At 49.7% G+C, this 17,400-nt stretch overlaps 1 protein-coding gene across 2 annotated transcripts; it reads right to left on the bottom strand.

Moving 5' to 3' along the window:
* Nucleotides 1–4,250: 4,250 nt before the first annotated feature.
* TMEM222 (transmembrane protein 222) lies at nt 4,251–15,608 on the bottom strand. 2 transcript variants are annotated; one of them, XM_053575594.1, is made up of 6 exons: nt 15,371–15,608; nt 9,820–9,904; nt 8,542–8,573; nt 6,679–6,775; nt 6,451–6,581; nt 4,251–4,484 (listed from the first exon to the last, which is right to left on the bottom strand). In XM_053575594.1, the coding sequence occupies exons 1-6, from the start codon at nt 15,604–15,606 to the stop codon at nt 4,445–4,447; spliced, it is 621 nt and encodes a 206-aa protein (XP_053431569.1). In that variant the 5' UTR covers nt 15,607–15,608; the 3' UTR covers nt 4,251–4,444. The 2 variants fall into 2 exon arrangements, with proteins under 2 accessions (XP_053431569.1, XP_053431568.1); XM_053575593.1 differs by having other exon boundaries at nt 4,251–5,237; nt 15,371–15,605.
* Nucleotides 15,609–17,400: the final 1,792 nt, after the last annotated feature.

Below are 17,400 nucleotides of genomic sequence, written 5' to 3'. Positions count from 1 at the left end.
ACTTTGCAAGCAAGCAACCCCGAGGAGACTCCCAGCTCTGCCGCTGTGGGAACTTAAGCAGGTTTCTTACCCTCTCTGAGCAGCAGCATCTTCCCACAAGAACTGTGGACAGCAGAGTGCAAGCGGCCTATTACAAGGAAAGTGAAAGTGTCTGGCACAAGCCAGTGTAGAGCTAGTGGCAGCTGTGTCCTCTTCAATAATCCTGTACCACAGCCCCTCCATGTCCGCATACACGTACCTCTGGAAGGTGCTGGCCACAGCGGAGCAACTCTTTCCATCCCCTCTGCCACTCTGGGCCGCATCTATTTGGCACACGTACAGTGGCAAAGCAAAGGCCTCACACCCGCTGTGAGGAGCCTCTCTGAGCACTCTATTCCGCTCCCAGGTTCTGCCCACCCTAGAATAGTTTCGGGCCCTAGATTACATTGGCTTCAGGACCATGAACCTCGGAAGCTATCTTCATTCTGGTCTTGGGTCCAACTGACTTTCCCCTAAGTCTACCTCTTTTCCCATAGCCTGCCCTGCAGCACCCTTCCCTGAACTTGGGGCCATGGATTAAAGATTAGGGCCTTGACTGAGGTCTCATAGATCCTGGGGCAGGGGGAGGGCAAGAGCTAGGTTCTAAATGAAATCCTACTTCTTTTCTGCCTCCTCAGAACTGGCCCCTGAATATTTCTACCACTCTGAGAAACTGGGGGATCCCTCCTCCACCCATCCCAAGGTCTAGCCTTGCTTATTTATTGTTTGCAAATTAATTTTATTTTCAGAGCCTCTTTTCCCTCATCTGTTAAGTAGGGGTGATAATCCCACCTCAGAGGGTTCCACTACCATGAGATCCCAGCAGGCTCTTAATACAGAGATGCATTTACCCAATGTGGCCATCCTGGGGAGCAGTTACTGGGACTGGATGATGCCTCTTCAGTCAAGGCCCAGACATGGAACTCCCAACAGCATCCTCACGCCTTCCTGCCCACCTGTGTTTCTAGACCCAGCTCTCCACAAGGATGATTCTCTAGGCACCCCCCATATCTCCAAAGGGACAAAACTTCCATTGTCTGGTCTTCAAGCTTCTAAATTTCCCTTCCTCTCTGTTCTCCTGTCCTCCTTCTAGCTGTGACTCTCCTTGACTCCAATATTTCCAACAATTCACCTCCTCCCCTCCACCTGAAACATACTCTCGTTTCTATATTGGTAGCCAGCCATCTGGTCCTGGCCTCCAAGCCTCCTATTGCTTCCTGCCAATCTTCTTCCCACCCTGTCACCTCTGTCTGCCTCACTACTGCCCAGGTCTCAGTCCCTGCTCAGCCTCTTCTGGAAACTTAACTTCTCTGGCCTCTAGGTTGCCACACCCAGCCCCTCCAGCCCCGTTCCAGCAGCTGTTAGATGCTCTGGAACGCACTGCTTTTCTGCACCTTGGGTCTGAAAGGTACCAGCAGACAGTGAAACCCTCTGGCACATACACAGAAGTTTGAACCAGTCCAACCCCCTTGGACATGTCACTGACCCGTGCCTCACCACCTCCCAGGACAGCCCATCCCTCTGCCTGACCAAGGTATTGCCATTGGAAATCTGGCTCTGACTGTCTGTCCTATACCCTTAGAGCCTTAGCTACAGGCTCTATATCCTGTCTCTTCAACACCCTGGTCCTTTGGTCCTTTTGTGCTCTCTGCTTTACTGTGGGAATGCGTTTCTCCAGCCAGCCGTCCACACTCCTCCAGGACTAGCTGGGCCTCCGGAGTTGTGTCTTTGCACTGCGGCCAGTCTCTAGGCAACGTCCTTCGGTTAAGTGGTAGGGTCTTGGAGGGCAGTAGATCTGGGTTAATATTCTGGCTCTGCCACACGGTTCCTTTGTGGCCTTGGACCAATGACAACCTCTGTAAGCCTCACTCTCTCCCTTTATAAAGCAACAATAGCAGCCGTCTCCCAGGACTGTTGGAAGGACTTTTTCACCCCCAGCATCCATTCTCCCTTCTTTTTGGTTGCGGCACCCACAACATTCTTTGCACTCCCTCTTGTCCAGCAAGGCCGTCTCACTGGGTGGTTCTAAGTGGAGGCAGAGCACCAAGCTGCCCGCCTCAGCCCCTGGCCATCTTGAGCAAATCACTTTACTACTCAGCGCTTAATTCTTCTCCGTAAAATGGAATGATAGCACTTACCTTAAAGGGCTGTTGTGAGGATAAAGCAGCCAATGCTTTGTTACACAGTAGTAAGCACTGCTGTAAATAGTAAGCACTCGGTAACTGGTGGTGACTTTTATGGCAGTTGTTTATGTTCTGTTTGCCCAAGGCAAAAAAATTTTTTTTGTTTTTGAGACAGAGCCTCAAGCTGTCCCCTTGGGTAAGGTGCTGTGACATCATAGCTCACAGCAACCTCCAACTCCTGAGCTCAAGCGATTCTCCTGCCTCCACCTCCCAAGTAGCCGGGACTACAGGCACCCGCCACAACGCCCAGCTATTTTTTGGTTGTAGTTGTCATTGTTGTTTGGCAGACCCAGGCTGGATTCGAACCCCTCAGCTCTGCTGTATGTGGCTGGTGCCTCAGTCGCTTGAGTTACAGGTGCCAAGCCTCCCCAATAAGTTCTATTCTTCCATGGTTGTCTTCCATACTGAACCCTCCCCACATCAACTCTCAGATAGACTCAATATGCAAAACTGGCTTAAAACATTTTTTTTTCTAGGCCAGGCATGGGGGCTCACGCCTGTAATCCTAACACTCTGGTAGGCTGAGGTGGGTGAATCCCTTGAGCTCAGGAGTTTGAGACCAACCTGAGCAAGAGGAAGACCCCAATCTCTACTAAAATACATAGAAAAAAATAGCTGGGCATTGTAGTCCCAGCTACTTGGGAGGCTGAGGCATGAGGATCAATCAAACCTCTTGAGGTTGCTGTAAGCTATACCACCACAGAACTCTACCGAGGGTGACAGAGTGAAAGTGTCTTTAAAAGATTGTTTTTCTCAGGTAGTGCCTGTGACTCAGTAAGTAGAGCACCGGCCCCATATACTGAGGGTGGTGGGTTTGAACTTGGCCCCAGCCAAACTGCACCAACCCAAAATAAAAAATAGCTGGGCATTGTGGCAGGCGCCTGTAGTCTCAGCTACTGGGGAGGTTGAAGCAAGAGAATTACCAAAGCCCAGGAGTTGGAGGTTGCTGTGAGCAGTGTGACACCATGGCACTCTACCGAGGGTGATAAAGTGAGGCTATGTCTAAAAAAAAAAAACAAAAAAAATTTTTTTTCCTCAGCGTCTTGCTTTGTCACCTAAGCATGAGTAGGTAGAGTGGTTTGATCACAGCTCACTGTAGCCTTGAACCCCTGGGCTTAAGGGATCCTCCCACCTGAGCCTCCAAAGTTGCAGGGAAAATAGGTGTGCATCACTGCGCCCAGTTAAAACAGGTTTTTAAAAATGGAATTGCTCTCAAGTGGGAGGGGGCACCTATGCCTTGCCCTGAAGTTCCAGGCTTGGAAGCCATAGCACTGCAGGGTCCAGGGTTGAGCTTGCAGATACCTGAACCAGGGCCCAATGGCCAGCTTCCAGAGCTTGTCATCAAGACCATCTTCAGGATGAGCACAAACAATTCAGAGACCAAACCCCTGGCTAGCTCAAATCAAGTGGCACATGGGCAGGGTAGGAAAGACTTCACTAAGGAGGCAGCTTTGGGGAAGGCAGGCCACGATTTCAACAGGCAGAGAGCAAAGGACCAGAGTCAGGCAAGTGCCAGAGAACAAAGAGCCTGAGGGACCTGAAGACCACTGCCATGGAGTAGGTACATGACACAATTACCAAGGGCAGCATGAGATCAGCAAAGTGACTGATGGAGACAGTGGGCTGGAGGGTGGCAGTTATCTTGGTTTATCCCAAACTGTGTGCCCCCTGGGGAAGGGGACAGGTCCAGGGCCCTGGTCTGCCCAGTGAAAGTCCTGCTCTGCCCCAACCCTAACCCTACTGTCAAGTTCTTCCCAACAGGGGAGATGGGATGGGTTTCAATACTCATTTGTCTCAAGGAGAAAGCTTTTATTCTTTTTTTGTATGGCTTAGAAGGGAGAAAGCTTTCAAATGGTGGATGTGGAGTGGCAGGGATTCCCATAGCTGGGTCATGGGGAAGGATATCCCTGAAGAGTGCTGGTGGCACTGTAAGTTCCAGACACTGAGCACAGACCCAATCATGATGCCGGCGACCAGACCCCTTGCCAAAGGGAGGTGAGCTGGGGTGAGGGGGCCACAGAGTGAACAATGGCAAAACACCACTTGAAGTCAAAACTCTTTATTATCCTGCCTAGTGGACCCCTCACAAAGGAATCCACGGAGCAGGAGGGTAAGGTGGGCGGCACAGGGCCTTTCTTGACAACTTGAACCAGGAGCTGTAGTTAGGTGGAGGGGGAGGGGGGACAGCCTTCCTTCTGCTCTCTGATGGCATGGCGGTGCTGGCAGGCTATTGTAATTTGGACCTAAAGGGAACAATCACCAGCCCAAGGCCCACACCTGGGGCTGGAGCCAGTGCTGTTTACAGGCTCATTCTGGTACATGTCAACTCCACCCTAAACTGCAGGGTAAATGAGCCTAATGCTTGGTGGCCCTGGGAGGGTTAAGCGGGGCTGTATAGGCTGGAGGGTGTCAGGAAATGGGCACACATTTCCCCTAGAGGAGCTTCTGGCAGATTGCTGAGAGGCCCAGCCAGCCCTTCTGGACTGTTCTAAAGGCCCAGGGCAGCTTAGCTAATAGACTTCCCAGTGTACCCAACCCCCACCCTGGGACGAGAGCTAATGCAGAAGGGGAGGGCTGGCTCTGGTCCCAGTGCTGCCTTCTCCAGTGGGTCCAAATCTCCTCCCCTCCTCACACTGGGCACTGGGCTGAGGCCGGAGCCCAGCAGGCACCAGCAGAAGCTCTACAGAGGGAAGCTAAGGTCTTTCCAACACAAGAATAAAGAGGGGACCTTAAGGGTAAGGGTCACAGGACCAGGGGCTTCGGAATGGGCAGTGAGATAACAAACATTCCCACCCCACAGCTCATCCTCAGACTACCCCAGATCCCAGGGTCCATAACAAGCAGGCCCAATCCTGCCTTTTGGGGGTGAGGACAAAGAATTATGAACCAAAGGAGGGTGGTAGCTGCCTCTTCGGGAATCTGGTGGATTCAGGACCATGGGGCAGCCATCACCGGAGGTTAAAGACCAGGCTGACAGTCAGAATGATGCCCAGGAGGAGCACAAAGGGCAGCCAAGTCTTCACGAAGGCCCCAACACTGACAGAAATAGGGACAGAGCGCAAAAGAGGTAGGGCCAGGTGAGCAGGTGTGTGAGGCCCATAGCCCTGTCCTCAGATTCTGACAGGGTTGCCACTCCTAAGAAGTCCTTGGAACCACTCCCTCACCCCCCAAAATTGTTCAACCAAAGGACTGGGCTTGGCCTGGCACCTACTTTGGGAGACCACCAACTACAGCCTTGGGCAGGGGCTGTTCTAGGCTCCTGGTGGAGATCTACCCTCACTGGTTAGGTGGAAGAGACATGTTCATCCTGTCTGGGCCTCACTGGCTCCCACCCTGCTCCCTCCATAACCACCTGTTTCTGAGAGAGCTCTCTAGCAAGAGGACCAGAAACTTCAGCTGGGGTGTGGAAGCCACAAGTGCCCTCTGCCCACGGCCCTCACAATGGGTCCTACTGGAAGAGGTGGGATTGGCAAGAGGTGGCACCATGTTGTGGCAGGAGCCAGGGGCCTGGGTTCAACCCTGGCTCTCTGGCTCTGCCTCAGTCTCCATGTAACCACAGTTACATTCTTCTCAGGGGACCTGACAATGTGTCCCAGGACTAAAAAAAAAAATACTTCAGAAGCTCTTAATGAGGAGCACAGCTAAGAGGAAAGCTGGGTGGCCAGATGAGCCCAGGCACATGGTGACTCCAAGTCTGGGGTCTGTTGTGGCCACGTGCTGTAGAACCATGAGTGACTAACTCAACCTCTCTGAGCTCTCTCTCTTTACCTCTGAATTTGGATGAATGCCTTTGACTTCACATGAGGCTTCCCAAGCTACCACTAAGGTCCACCTGCCTAGAACCCTGCCTCTGACAAGGGATGCTTGGCGGAGGAACCCTGTTGGAGTGGCCACCACACCATCTTATGAGGATCCATCTGTTCACTTTACCTAAGTACAGAGTTCTGCAGACTTACAGCCTCCCTGAGCAGCCAGAATCACTGCCCCATTTTACCCAGGACAGCTGCAGCTCAGAGAGGCAGCTACCAAGCTAGCACAGTGAGCAAGTGCCAGAGCTGTGTTGGGGGGACCCAGGAAGAGCGGGACTTCAGCAAAGCCACCTCCCCCTCCACCAGGAATTTAGCTAGTTATTCTAGAACTTTCATGGCTCCAACTGGCATCTACTCTAATTGTCCTTGCTCCAGGGTAGTCTTTCTAGGATCCTTGGGAGAACTGCCCCAAGGGAGAGGGGGGTGGGCAGGCAACTCACCTGACATACTTCCCATAGAGTAGGCAAAAGAAGCAGAGTGTCACCATATTCCAGTTGGTGCTATTGTTGTAGCGCATCAGGTTCAGGGCCAATGCCACATGTGAGTGGCAGTTGTCACAGCAGAGATTGTGCTGGAGGCACCGGAAGGGTTGGGTCAGGATGGGCTGTAGGGGAACTTCCTCCCCTGGTCCTGCCTCAGGAGCACCAGCCCTGCCCTAGGAGACCTACCATGCGATGCTTGTACTCCTCAGAGGCGTCATGCACAGCTGTGTCCCATGCATTGGGCCCGCTAGCGTATACCTGAGAAGGGTCCAACTTCCAGTACCTGAAGGGAGAGGGGGGTTCTGGCCATTGGCTCAGCTCCCTGTGGCCCCTCAGCTCTGTGCCCTGGGCTGGGTGCTGAGGCTGCAAGGGGGAGCCAGATAAAATCCAGGGTAAGAGTCCTGCAGTAGACACCTGCAGCGCAGGGGAGGCGCTGAGTATCAGGGTAGATCCCGGGAGGATGTGGAACAGTTTAGTTTGGGGATGCTATGGCTTGGATGTGTATCCCCCTCAAATTCCTATGCTGAACTCCTAACCCCCAGTGTGATGGTACTAGGAGGTGGGGTTTGTGGGAGATGATTACATCACAGAAGTAGAACCCTCCCGAATGGGAACAGTGCCTTTATAAAAGAGGCCTGAGAGAGACCCTGTTCCTTCCACTATGTGAGGACACAATGAGAAGGCACTATGGGTCTTCACTAGACATCGACATCAACTGGTGACTTGTTCTTGGACTGTACCGTCTCAAGAGCTCTGAGAAACCAATTTATGTCATTTATAAGACATCCAGTGTCTGGCACTTTGTTATGGTGGCCTGAATGGACTAAGACTGTGGGGAAAGGGGTACTTCCTGGAGGTGATGCCTGAGTGCCATGTCTGAAGACAGAGAGCTTGGCCAGGAAAGAAAAGGGAGGTGGGCGTTCTAGGCCAAAGGAATGGCTTAAAATGAAAGGCATAAAATTGCAGTATGTCCCAGAAATTAAGTGATTCAGCAGGAGAAAGAGGGTGAAGAAACACTGGCAGCCAAGGCTCAAGATGCAGGTGGGGCCGTGTTGTGCGGGGAACTTACCATCAGGAGGCAATTCTCCCCATCTCCCACAGAGCTTGCTGGGTGAGTGGGGGAGAAGCCAGTGGAGCTAAATAAAGCCCACGAACCTGAAGCTGGGTGAAAACTGCTATTGCAAGTGACGGAGTGCCTCAGGGTCACGGGCCAGGGAGAGCTGGGAGGTTGGGGAGCCTAGAGACAGTGGCCTAGACTAGGGCTGCTCAGGGGATCTTGCCTGGAAAAGGGTATCTGAAAACTGTCCCTGCAAAGCAGCCTGCTGCAAATACCTGGCTCAGAGACCCTTGGACTACAATGCTACTTCCTTGAGGACATCAGCTGTGCACTAGGTCGCCTCTGCTATATGGGTCACCAACTTCTCTTCGTCCCCCACCCCTCCTGGTGTGGCCTTGGGCAACAGGTCACCTGATGTCCTGAGAACACTGATAACTGAGGCATTATCATTATTAGGACTGCAGCCAAGGTGGACACCTGAGACTGAAAAAAATGGAGAGCCAAAGTCCCAAACCAAACCAACAATAGCTACCAGAGGGCCTGAACTGCTCTTATTCTCTCCAGCCAGAACGTTCCAGCAGAGTTCCAAACAATGCCTCTCTTACAATTATATGGCTTATTTGCTCTAAAAAGCAGAAGAGTGAATCTAGGTTGTAGAAGGAAACAGACCTGAGTGCTAGTCCCAGTTCTACCACTTCCTAACTGTGTGACCTTGACTAAGTCTCCTCCTTTCCTCATCCTTGCCACAAAGTTGAAAACATGACCTTGCAGAGCTGGGACAAGGCTGGATGGTACACAGGAAAGGCCTACCCAGGGACTGGCATGGCAGATGTTTGGTACAGGGCTGCTATGCTCTGGTGGGCCTCGGCTGTTCCCCCCTTCCATATCCGCCTCAGGTGCTGGCTCCTGCTATGCCCCAGAAGGCCTGGCCTGCTGCTTTGGGCAGGAGAAACCTGGCCCTAGGGCCAGTCACATGGGTGCTCATCACTTACTTGGCAGGCTTTCCAAAGGCCATGTTGTCTTCCTGTTGGGGGATAAAAGCAGAGGTCAGTGAGGAACATATATCCACGCTGGATAACGAACCTGGACCAGTAACTTGCAAGGGGTATGTCAGGGTGTGCAGAAGGGGGCAGGGCTCTTGCCCTGGGGCTGGCAGGGTGTCTGCAGTGCTAGCAGTGGCTGCTTGATGGGAAGGGGGGAGGGGTACAGCAGAAGTACGCAGGGCACTGCACTAGGAGACCAAAGGCCTGGGCTCCAGCTGCCACTGCATCTCTGTGTGGCACCCAGGGAATTCTCTCAATCTCTCTGGGCTTCATTTTCTCTAAGTTTTCTGGTCTGCCTTCTCTGATCTTTGATCATGGGCAGGGGTTTCCGTCACAGTCTAGACTCCTGACCCAACAGCAGGGATCCACAGGGAACCCAAATCTGCACCCAGCTGTCTGACTATATTCCGAGCAGGGTGGGTGGTGGTGGTGCTGGGCCCAGGGAGGCTTCCTGTGAGGCTGACACTGCAGTGAAGTCCTTCCTAGACTCACCACATAAGACCTGGGGCATGGGAGTTAGAGAGAGAGACACATTCTGGGCTCAGAATCAGGGAGACCCTGCTGACAAAACTGGTCAAGGATGAATTATCATAAAAATATCTGACAGTGAAAGTAATGGACGTGAAAGTATTTTTAAGTGCACAGTGACAGATTTTTGTTGGTTAAGATGATCATAACAACTATTAATGTCAACAGGTTGGTACCACCATATCTTTTCAGTCTAGGCTCTGAAACCTGGAAATAGGCAGGCTGATGCATGCCTGTTTGGAGCTAACCCACCAGGCCACTCAGGTCACATCTCCAGAGGACAGGCCTGAGAACTCAGCCAGTTCATGCTAACGTCCTACCCACTCTTCTCTGTGGCCACACCCAAGGAATCATGTTGGCCTCCCCTGTCCCCCCACCTCGACTCCCACCTTCTGAAGGTCCAGAGATGTGGTTCCTGGATGGTCTGACTCTCCACTCTTGCCTCTACCCACTACCCATGTCTTGGTACCCCAGGGGGCAAAGGGCTGGGTCAGTTACTTAAGAATCCTTCTGGCCACACTCCCTCCTGGCCTGTCCTGGAGGCAAAAGAAGGGGGGGAAGGGGTCACACACTGGTGAAGGGCAGAGGGCCACAGTAGGACTGCGTGCTATCTGCATTCTCCTGAGCCTGTAGGCAAGACAGGCTGGCCTTCCACTTAGACCTTGGAACCTTCCAGAGGGGAGTAGAACGGGGACTCACCGAGACAAAGTAGGGGCCAGCGAAGTCCCGAATGACTCCTGTGGAGGTGCAGATACCCATGTGGCCAATGATGGGAAAAAACCACCTATAAGGAAAAAGGACGGGGAAGGGACAGAGCTTAGGGGGCCTTTCAGCCAGTTAGATAGATAGTTGGGAACACTCAATTCAGCGTACACATGTGAATATGACATGGCATTGACAAAAGTGTGTTGGGGCTGTCCAGAGAGGCGCACAGCATAGGGGATACCACTGCATCCCACCAGAATGGCTACAACGCAAGGTAGCAACGCCAAGTGCAGGGGAGGGTGAGGCACAGCCAGAGCTCTAACTCGCTGCTGGCTGAGTATGAACGTCTCCACCACTTTGGTACTACCCTCTATGCCTCCGCAATTCCACTGCAGGAACCCCCTTTGCTTTTGGGAAAAAACATTTGTCAAAACTCATTGACCTGTATTCTTAAAATGGGTGCATTTTATTATATGTAAACTGTATCTCAATAAAGTTGATCAAAAACCCCCCAGAAATGATCCAAATGTCCAACAAGAGTAAAAATGAGTATGTGAACTGTGATACAGCCATACAGTGAAATAGTACATAACAATGGAAGAGAACTTCTGCTACATACAACAATTTTCCACAGACGTCCTTTGTCTGGAAGGCAGTGACGAGTGTATACATATATAAAAATTCACTAGCTGTGTACCTAAGATTTGTGTACCTTCTCATATATAAGTTATACCTCAATAAGAAAGTTAAAAACCAAAGGTGGGGGCTTGGCGTCCATAGCTCAGTGGTTAGGACGCTGGCCACATGCATGGGGGCTGGTGGGTTTAACCCCGGCCAGGGCCTGCTAAACAACATTGACAACAATAACAACAACAACAAAAAAATAGCCGGGTGTTGTGGTGGGCACCTGTAGTCCCAGCTACTTGGGAGACTAAGGCAAGAGAACTTCTTAAGCCCAAGAGTTTGAGGTTGCTGTGAGCTGTGATGCCACAGCACTCTACCGAGTGTGACATAGAGAGACTGTCTCAAAATAAATAAATAAATAAATAAATAAAAATCGAATAAAATATAAAAAATAAAAAACTATGGACATTAACTCCCCCACCCCCAATCTCAGACCTCAATCTGCAACCCATAGGAACCCCCATCTGTCTGTACTCTGACAACCATGGCCTCTGGGAGCTGCAGTGAATGATCCAGTTTGAAGACTCTCAGGGCCAGCAGCCAAGTCCTGAGCATGAAGACAAAGCAATTTGCTAGCTCAAGGTAGAACTACATGGGGCTGGGTTAGTCAGCAAAGACCTCATAGAGGAGGTGACTTATTATTATTTTTTTTTTCCAGAGACAGAGTCTCACTTTTGTCGTCCTGGGTAGAGTGCCGTGGCGTCACTCTGCTCACAGCAACCTCCAACTCCTGGGCTTAGGCGATTCTCTTGCCTCAGCCTCCCGAGTAGCTGGGACTACAGGCGCCCGCCACAATGCCCGGCTATTTTGTTGTTGCAGTTTGGCTGGGGCTGGGTTTGAACCCACCACCCTTGTGTATATGGGGCCGGCGCCCTACCTACTAAGCCACAGGTGCCACCCAGAGGAGGTGACTTTTAAGGACAGGGCATCAAGAGGCAGAAATCAAAACTGCAAAGCAGGAGGGTGGTGCCTGTGGCTCAAAGGTGTAGGGCGCTGGCCCCATACACCAGAGGTGGCGGTCAAACCGCCTGGCCAAAAAAAAAAAATGCAAAAACAAACAAACAAACAAAAAACCCTGCAAAGCAGGAAAGTGCTACATGTGTCTGGAGGTTGGAGGGGCCGGGGGAGGCATGGAGGGAAGGAGGGAGGCCAGTTGAGGAGCCACTGTGGTAATTTGCACCAGAGATGACAGTAGTCCTGATGACATAACTGCCACGGGGCAAGGGCAGTGAGAAGCAGACACAGATGATCTTTCAAAGGAACACTGGGCAGAGTTTATGGCTGATAGGAGGGGGATATTCCAGGTCCGCAGCCTGAGTACTTGAGAGAATGGTGGTGCCAGAGAGGTCTTCTGAGAACAGAACTAAGATCCTATCATCCCCCTGCTGATGTCTTCATATTAACACAATACACCTTCTAACTCCTTCCAATAGTTGGACTCCATTATCCCTTGAACCTTACCTCACTACCCTCTTTGCCTGCTGGTGGTTCCTCAAACTACCAAACCCTCACATCTGTGCCTTCTTTGCATCTGTATTTTTCTCTACCTGGAACACTCTTCCCCTAGAGCTTTGCATGGCTGGCTACTCGTCAATTAGTCCTCAGCTTCACTATCAACTTTGGAAGTCTTCCCCGAATCATGCCTTTAGTGTAGCCATACACAACCCCAGGCACCCCAGATCTCATTAGTCTGCTTTTTTTCTTTATAGTATCTACTACCGCCTGAAATTATTTTGGTTATTTACATGCTGTCTCTCCCTACTAGAACATAAGCTCCAAGAGAGCAAGGATTTTCTTGTTAAGTAGCCTCTAGCGCAGTGCCTGGCATGTAGCTGCAACTCACTAAGTATCTGCTGACTAAATAATGAATGAATGCCCTGCATTTGAGAGTAGCTGATGTCAGATGTGGGTTGACTCTTGACTTTGTTTTAGGCAAGTTACTCATTCTCAGCTCTCTGGGGATAGTAATAATTACCTAAGTGTGTGTAGGGGGCTACTGAATTAAATAGGATAGGCTTAGGACACTGCCTTGCACTTGGTAGTTGTTCAATATTCTTCTCTTCATGTATTCAGTAAATACTTGATATCAGACTGACTGGACTCACACGGTGTAAGTTGCAGAAGATCCATAGTAGCCTATCATGGACACTCAGGAATATAGGAAAGTAGTTCATCTGGCTTCCCAGATGCTGATCTCAGGACTCTCTTCCCTCAATTCTTTTTATCTGGTTGGGAGGAGGTCTAGGTTTGACCAGTATGCCATATATCACAGTTGTGCCAGTGATGGAAATCAGAGGTAAGGCAGGCAACAACAACAGAGCCTTGTGCCCAGTGAAGCCTGGAGAAGAACCCCTCAAAGTTGTTTGTCAGTCTGGAAGCTCCATGAAGGCAAACTCCTGAGCTGCTCTGTAGACTACCTACCTTGATAAATATTTATTGAATGAATGAACAACTTACTGACCCTGTAGTTCTATCTGGGAAGGTAGAATGTCTCAGTGGACAAAATCCCACACTGGCTTCAAAGGCTTTATTTCTTCGTTTATAAAATGGGGATGACAGGTATTTTCATAAGTTCATGTAAGGATTGAATGATATACTGAACATACAATAATTAGAACAGAGCCCAAACAGAGTAAGTATCCAATCTTAGCTGTCTTTATCAGTAATAGCAGCTATACTATCTGGCTTTTCAGCAGAATTATCAACATCTCTGAGGGGGTGGACGTATCTTTAGATTTTGTTTCCTCCTCTGATCTCCCCTGTAAAGACAGATGACAGTGCCTTGTGCCACATCTATTGGCAGCTCTGAACTCTCTGTAAGCAATCACCATATACATTACAATGGTTAATTTACCTGTCTTTCTCTTCCTCCTGCTGGAGGTGAGTCCTTTGGAGGAACACCAACCCTCTGACAGGGACACAGTATCTCATTAAAATGGGTCTTATGAACACCTGCACGAAGATCTGCATAAAAATGGGATGTGAGCTGCTTCTGGCCCAGGTGACTGAGGCCCATGCTGCCTCCACCACATGTTGCTAACAGTTCTCACAGAGTAGACTTCGTCACAAATGATACTTTTGAAAATGGGCCAAAGAGATCTTAGGATCACAAGAGAGGTTTTAACAAAATCAATACATTCTCTGAGTATTCCTCCCAAGTACTTTCATACTAACATTTCTGTTCTTTGCAGCATTAATCACTATCAGCCATTCTCCTATTAGTTTACTTGTTTACAGTCTGTCTCCTTCTGCCATGACTTAAACTCACAAAAGTATAAGGACTATATCTGCTTTATTCACTACTGTATATTCTTTTTTTTTGTTTAGATACAGAGTCTTACTTTGTCACCCTTGGTAGAGTGCCGTGGCGTCACAGCTCACAGCAACCTCCAGTTCTTGGGCTTAGTGATTCTCTTGCCTCAGCCTCCCGAGTAGCTGGGGACTACAGGTACCTGCCACAACACCTGGCTATTTTTTGTTGCAGTTTGGCCGGGGCCGGGTTTGAACCTGTCATCCTCAGTATATGGGGCTGTTGCCCTACTTATTGAGCCACAGGTGCTGCCCCACTACTGTATATTCTTAACACCTAGAACTATCTGGGCACATAAAAGTCATGTAGCAAATGTGTTAAAAGAATGTTAAATGAATTAATGAACACAAAAATTGTATTTTTGGCTGGGTGTGGTAGCTCACGCCTGCAATCCTAGCAGCAGTAGAGACAGGTCTCACTCTTGCACAGGCTGGTCTCAAACTTTGAGCTCAAGCAATCCACCACCTTGGCCTCCCAGAGTGCTAGGATTACAGGCGTGAGCTACCGTGCCCCGCATGAAAGCACCTAGTAGTTATTTTAACATCACAAAAATTAAGGTCATTTTAGGATCAGCAACATAGCAGGCCAAAACCGATCCCTTTCCCACACCATTTGGTTGTTTCTAACAGAGGGAACAAAACTATCACATCAGGTGAGAGTGAATAAGAGGTAGTTGAAAGAGAGCAAGTTAGAATCTGAAGACAGTTTTAAATGCCTTTGCTTATTGGGGCGTGAGCTTGATCAAGATAATACTACAAGGAGCTCAGTTTCATCATCTTAGCAGATAGTTCCTATCTTAAATAGAAATTCAGAGGAAATGGGTGTGAAAGAGCTTGGCAAACTGTCCAGCATGGTTAAGAAAGGTTATTATTATCATCTGTCAAAGCTGAAGCAAGAGATCGAACCACTTCCGTCCACCGAGGAGCTCCTGGCTAAAAGGTAGTAAGCAGGACCCAAGCAACAGCTTCTCTCTTGACAAAAACAGATGCTATAGAAAAAAACCTTGTTTTGGGAGGCAGACATCCTAGCACCTAAACTCGCTTTGCAATTGAGATGGTTGCGAGATAAAGGGGGTTATCTCTGAGGGCCCTACCAATGTTGACATCTTAAGTGCCGGTGTTGTCCCAACCAAACTCCCACTCTTCCTTCCAGATTCAGCAGGACGTCTTGCGTAGAGGAATTAATCTATAAGCCTTTGCTCAATGAATGAATTTACTCAATAATAAACGAGTAAATGATTGAATGAATGATGTCTTCTCAGACCCGATTAGAGGGCCCACTTCTATATCTGTGCAACCTCTCGGCCACATGCCCTTTCCCGCCGGTCTACATCTCTTTCTCTCTGGGAAGCGTGTCCCAACCGTTAGCAGAAATGGGCTGCACGGGTGGCGGGGTTCTAGGGACTGCATTAGGCGTGCGGGGCGGACTCGAGGAAAGGACTTTCTGTGCCTCGGGACCGGAGGCTGCTCCGGGTTCGCCCAAAGACGCCGTGCGGGCTCCGGCTCTCCCCGGGCCCTCCCAGTCCCGGGGCGGACACCAAAGGAGACTCACGTGAGCACCGGAATAGGCGTCCACACCACGCAGTAGGGGAAACGGCTCCGCTCCACGTCCATGGTGACACCGCCAGAGCAGGGGTACCGTTTCATGTCCGTCCCGGCCGCCGTCGGCGACTGCACTTCCGCCATGCCAAGCGTGGGTGGCGGCGACACCAACAGGAGTGGATAACTCCCTTCCGCTTCCGCCATGCCGAGCACGCCCCGCTCCGACGGGCCCCTGTTCGTCCCCATGGCGTCACTTCCTGGAGGTGAGTCCGTCTCCCTTAGTCTTCCCTCCGGGAATTGGAATCGCGTCCCTCTGAGCCCGGCCAGCCTCACCCGACTCCCTCCGCGTCTTTGCCTCCTTAGCTGCACGGAACCCTTCCCCCCCAACCCCACCAGCCCCCACCAGCTTGCAGTTCAGGGCCGGAAACCAACAAGAAACTCTATAATTAAGTCCACCGATGGCTCCTAAGAGGCGTGGTACAGGGACGTTACATTGAGCACTTCTTAGGTGCCAAGCGCTTGATTTGCATTGTTTTTAATCCCCATAGACATATAAATTTTATATTAGACATATAAACTTAGGCATTTCCATCCTGTTACAAGTGAGAAACTGCCGCTCAAGAGATCAGGTGAGGGGCCACGATTCAAATCCAAGTCTTTATGTCTTCCTTGCCCTTTGCATTCTGTGGCCTCTTACGAAGTAATGGTAGCTTAAAAGAATGACTAAAACGTGTGTGGCGTGTGCGTGTGTAAGCAGGAAGACTGGCTGGAAGATATCTGAGCTGAGTCTTTATGTTTGCCAGGTGGCATGTGGGAGGGAGTGGGAATATGGGTGCAGCGGTGCAAAGAAAGGAAGGCCAGGCAGGGCACTGTGTGCAGGAGAGTGTGAATATCATCTTCACTGGAGTAAATCACAAGTCTTAGCTGTTGTCTGATCCCTTCATTGTAGAAACCATACCAATAGAGAAGCCAGGCCCAAATCTTTGAATCTTGACTTTTTCAAGGATGCCAAGATAAACAAAGGAAAGGAAATCTGCCAGGGTGGGGAGAATAAGTGGGGGAAGAGCTGAAAGTGAGAAAAAGGAGGCCACCTCAAAAAATCAAGCTGAAAAAAAAAAAAGAATAAAACATGAAACTTAGGCTCAAGTCGACAAATGCACTCAGGAAGATGGGAGCTACATTCTGGGAAGCTCTTTCTTCCATTGAACTCTCCCTCAAAGCTGATCTATGACCTGGCTTATTGTACCCTCAATGAATCCCCAACAATAAAAAAACAAACAAACAAAAAAAGCTGATCTATGTAGTCTGTTGTCCTGTTTTTAGCACCTAATATTTTAATGGATTTTGGGGAGGAGGGGGTCTATCTGTCTCTGCTACAAACGCTGAGTTCCTTGACTTCAATAGCTAGTCTAGTCACTGGTGCTGAGCAGATATCCATAGATGTTTATTGATTTAGTGAATCATTGAATGGATGTTTTATTAAGACCTCACAGATATATCTCAGGTGAAAATAATTATAACCCACTCAAAATTCTTTGAGCACATTTGTACCTCTCCTGTGACCTTTGTGTAGTGTGTGATGCTTTGCTTAAGGGCTAGTTGAGAATAAATTAACCGTACTTCTTGATTGAATCATTGTAGTTATGCAATCTCTTTTATAGACAACAGGCTCTTGAGTGAAGTCTGTGCCTTGGACATCCCTCTACCATGACAGTCTGCTCAGGGCTGGTAGATGTCTTTTAAACATTTATAGTATGTATGGGTGAATAAACAACCAAAGTAAGTCTTTTAGGACCTGCCACAAATTTGGTAGTACTAATATAAGTACTGCATTTAATCTGACAACCTTCAATGGTTGTGTTTATTATGAAACACAATGGCTTACAAGGCCACAAATCACTGCATCATCTGGACCGTCCTCCTTTCCTACTTGTTTACTCTACTTCAGCCATCCTGGCCTTTTTTCAGTTCTTCTAAGGTGCTATGCTCTCATATTCCAGGGACTTGACATACACTGTTCCCTTCTGCCTGAAATATGCC

Source organism: Nycticebus coucang, chromosome 22 (genome assembly GCF_027406575.1).
Source record: "Nycticebus coucang isolate mNycCou1 chromosome 22, mNycCou1.pri, whole genome shotgun sequence".
Classification (NCBI taxonomy): domain Eukaryota; kingdom Metazoa; phylum Chordata; class Mammalia; order Primates; family Lorisidae; genus Nycticebus; species Nycticebus coucang.
The sequence above is the reverse complement of the archived record's forward strand: the minus strand, read 5'-3'. Positions and strand labels throughout refer to the sequence as shown.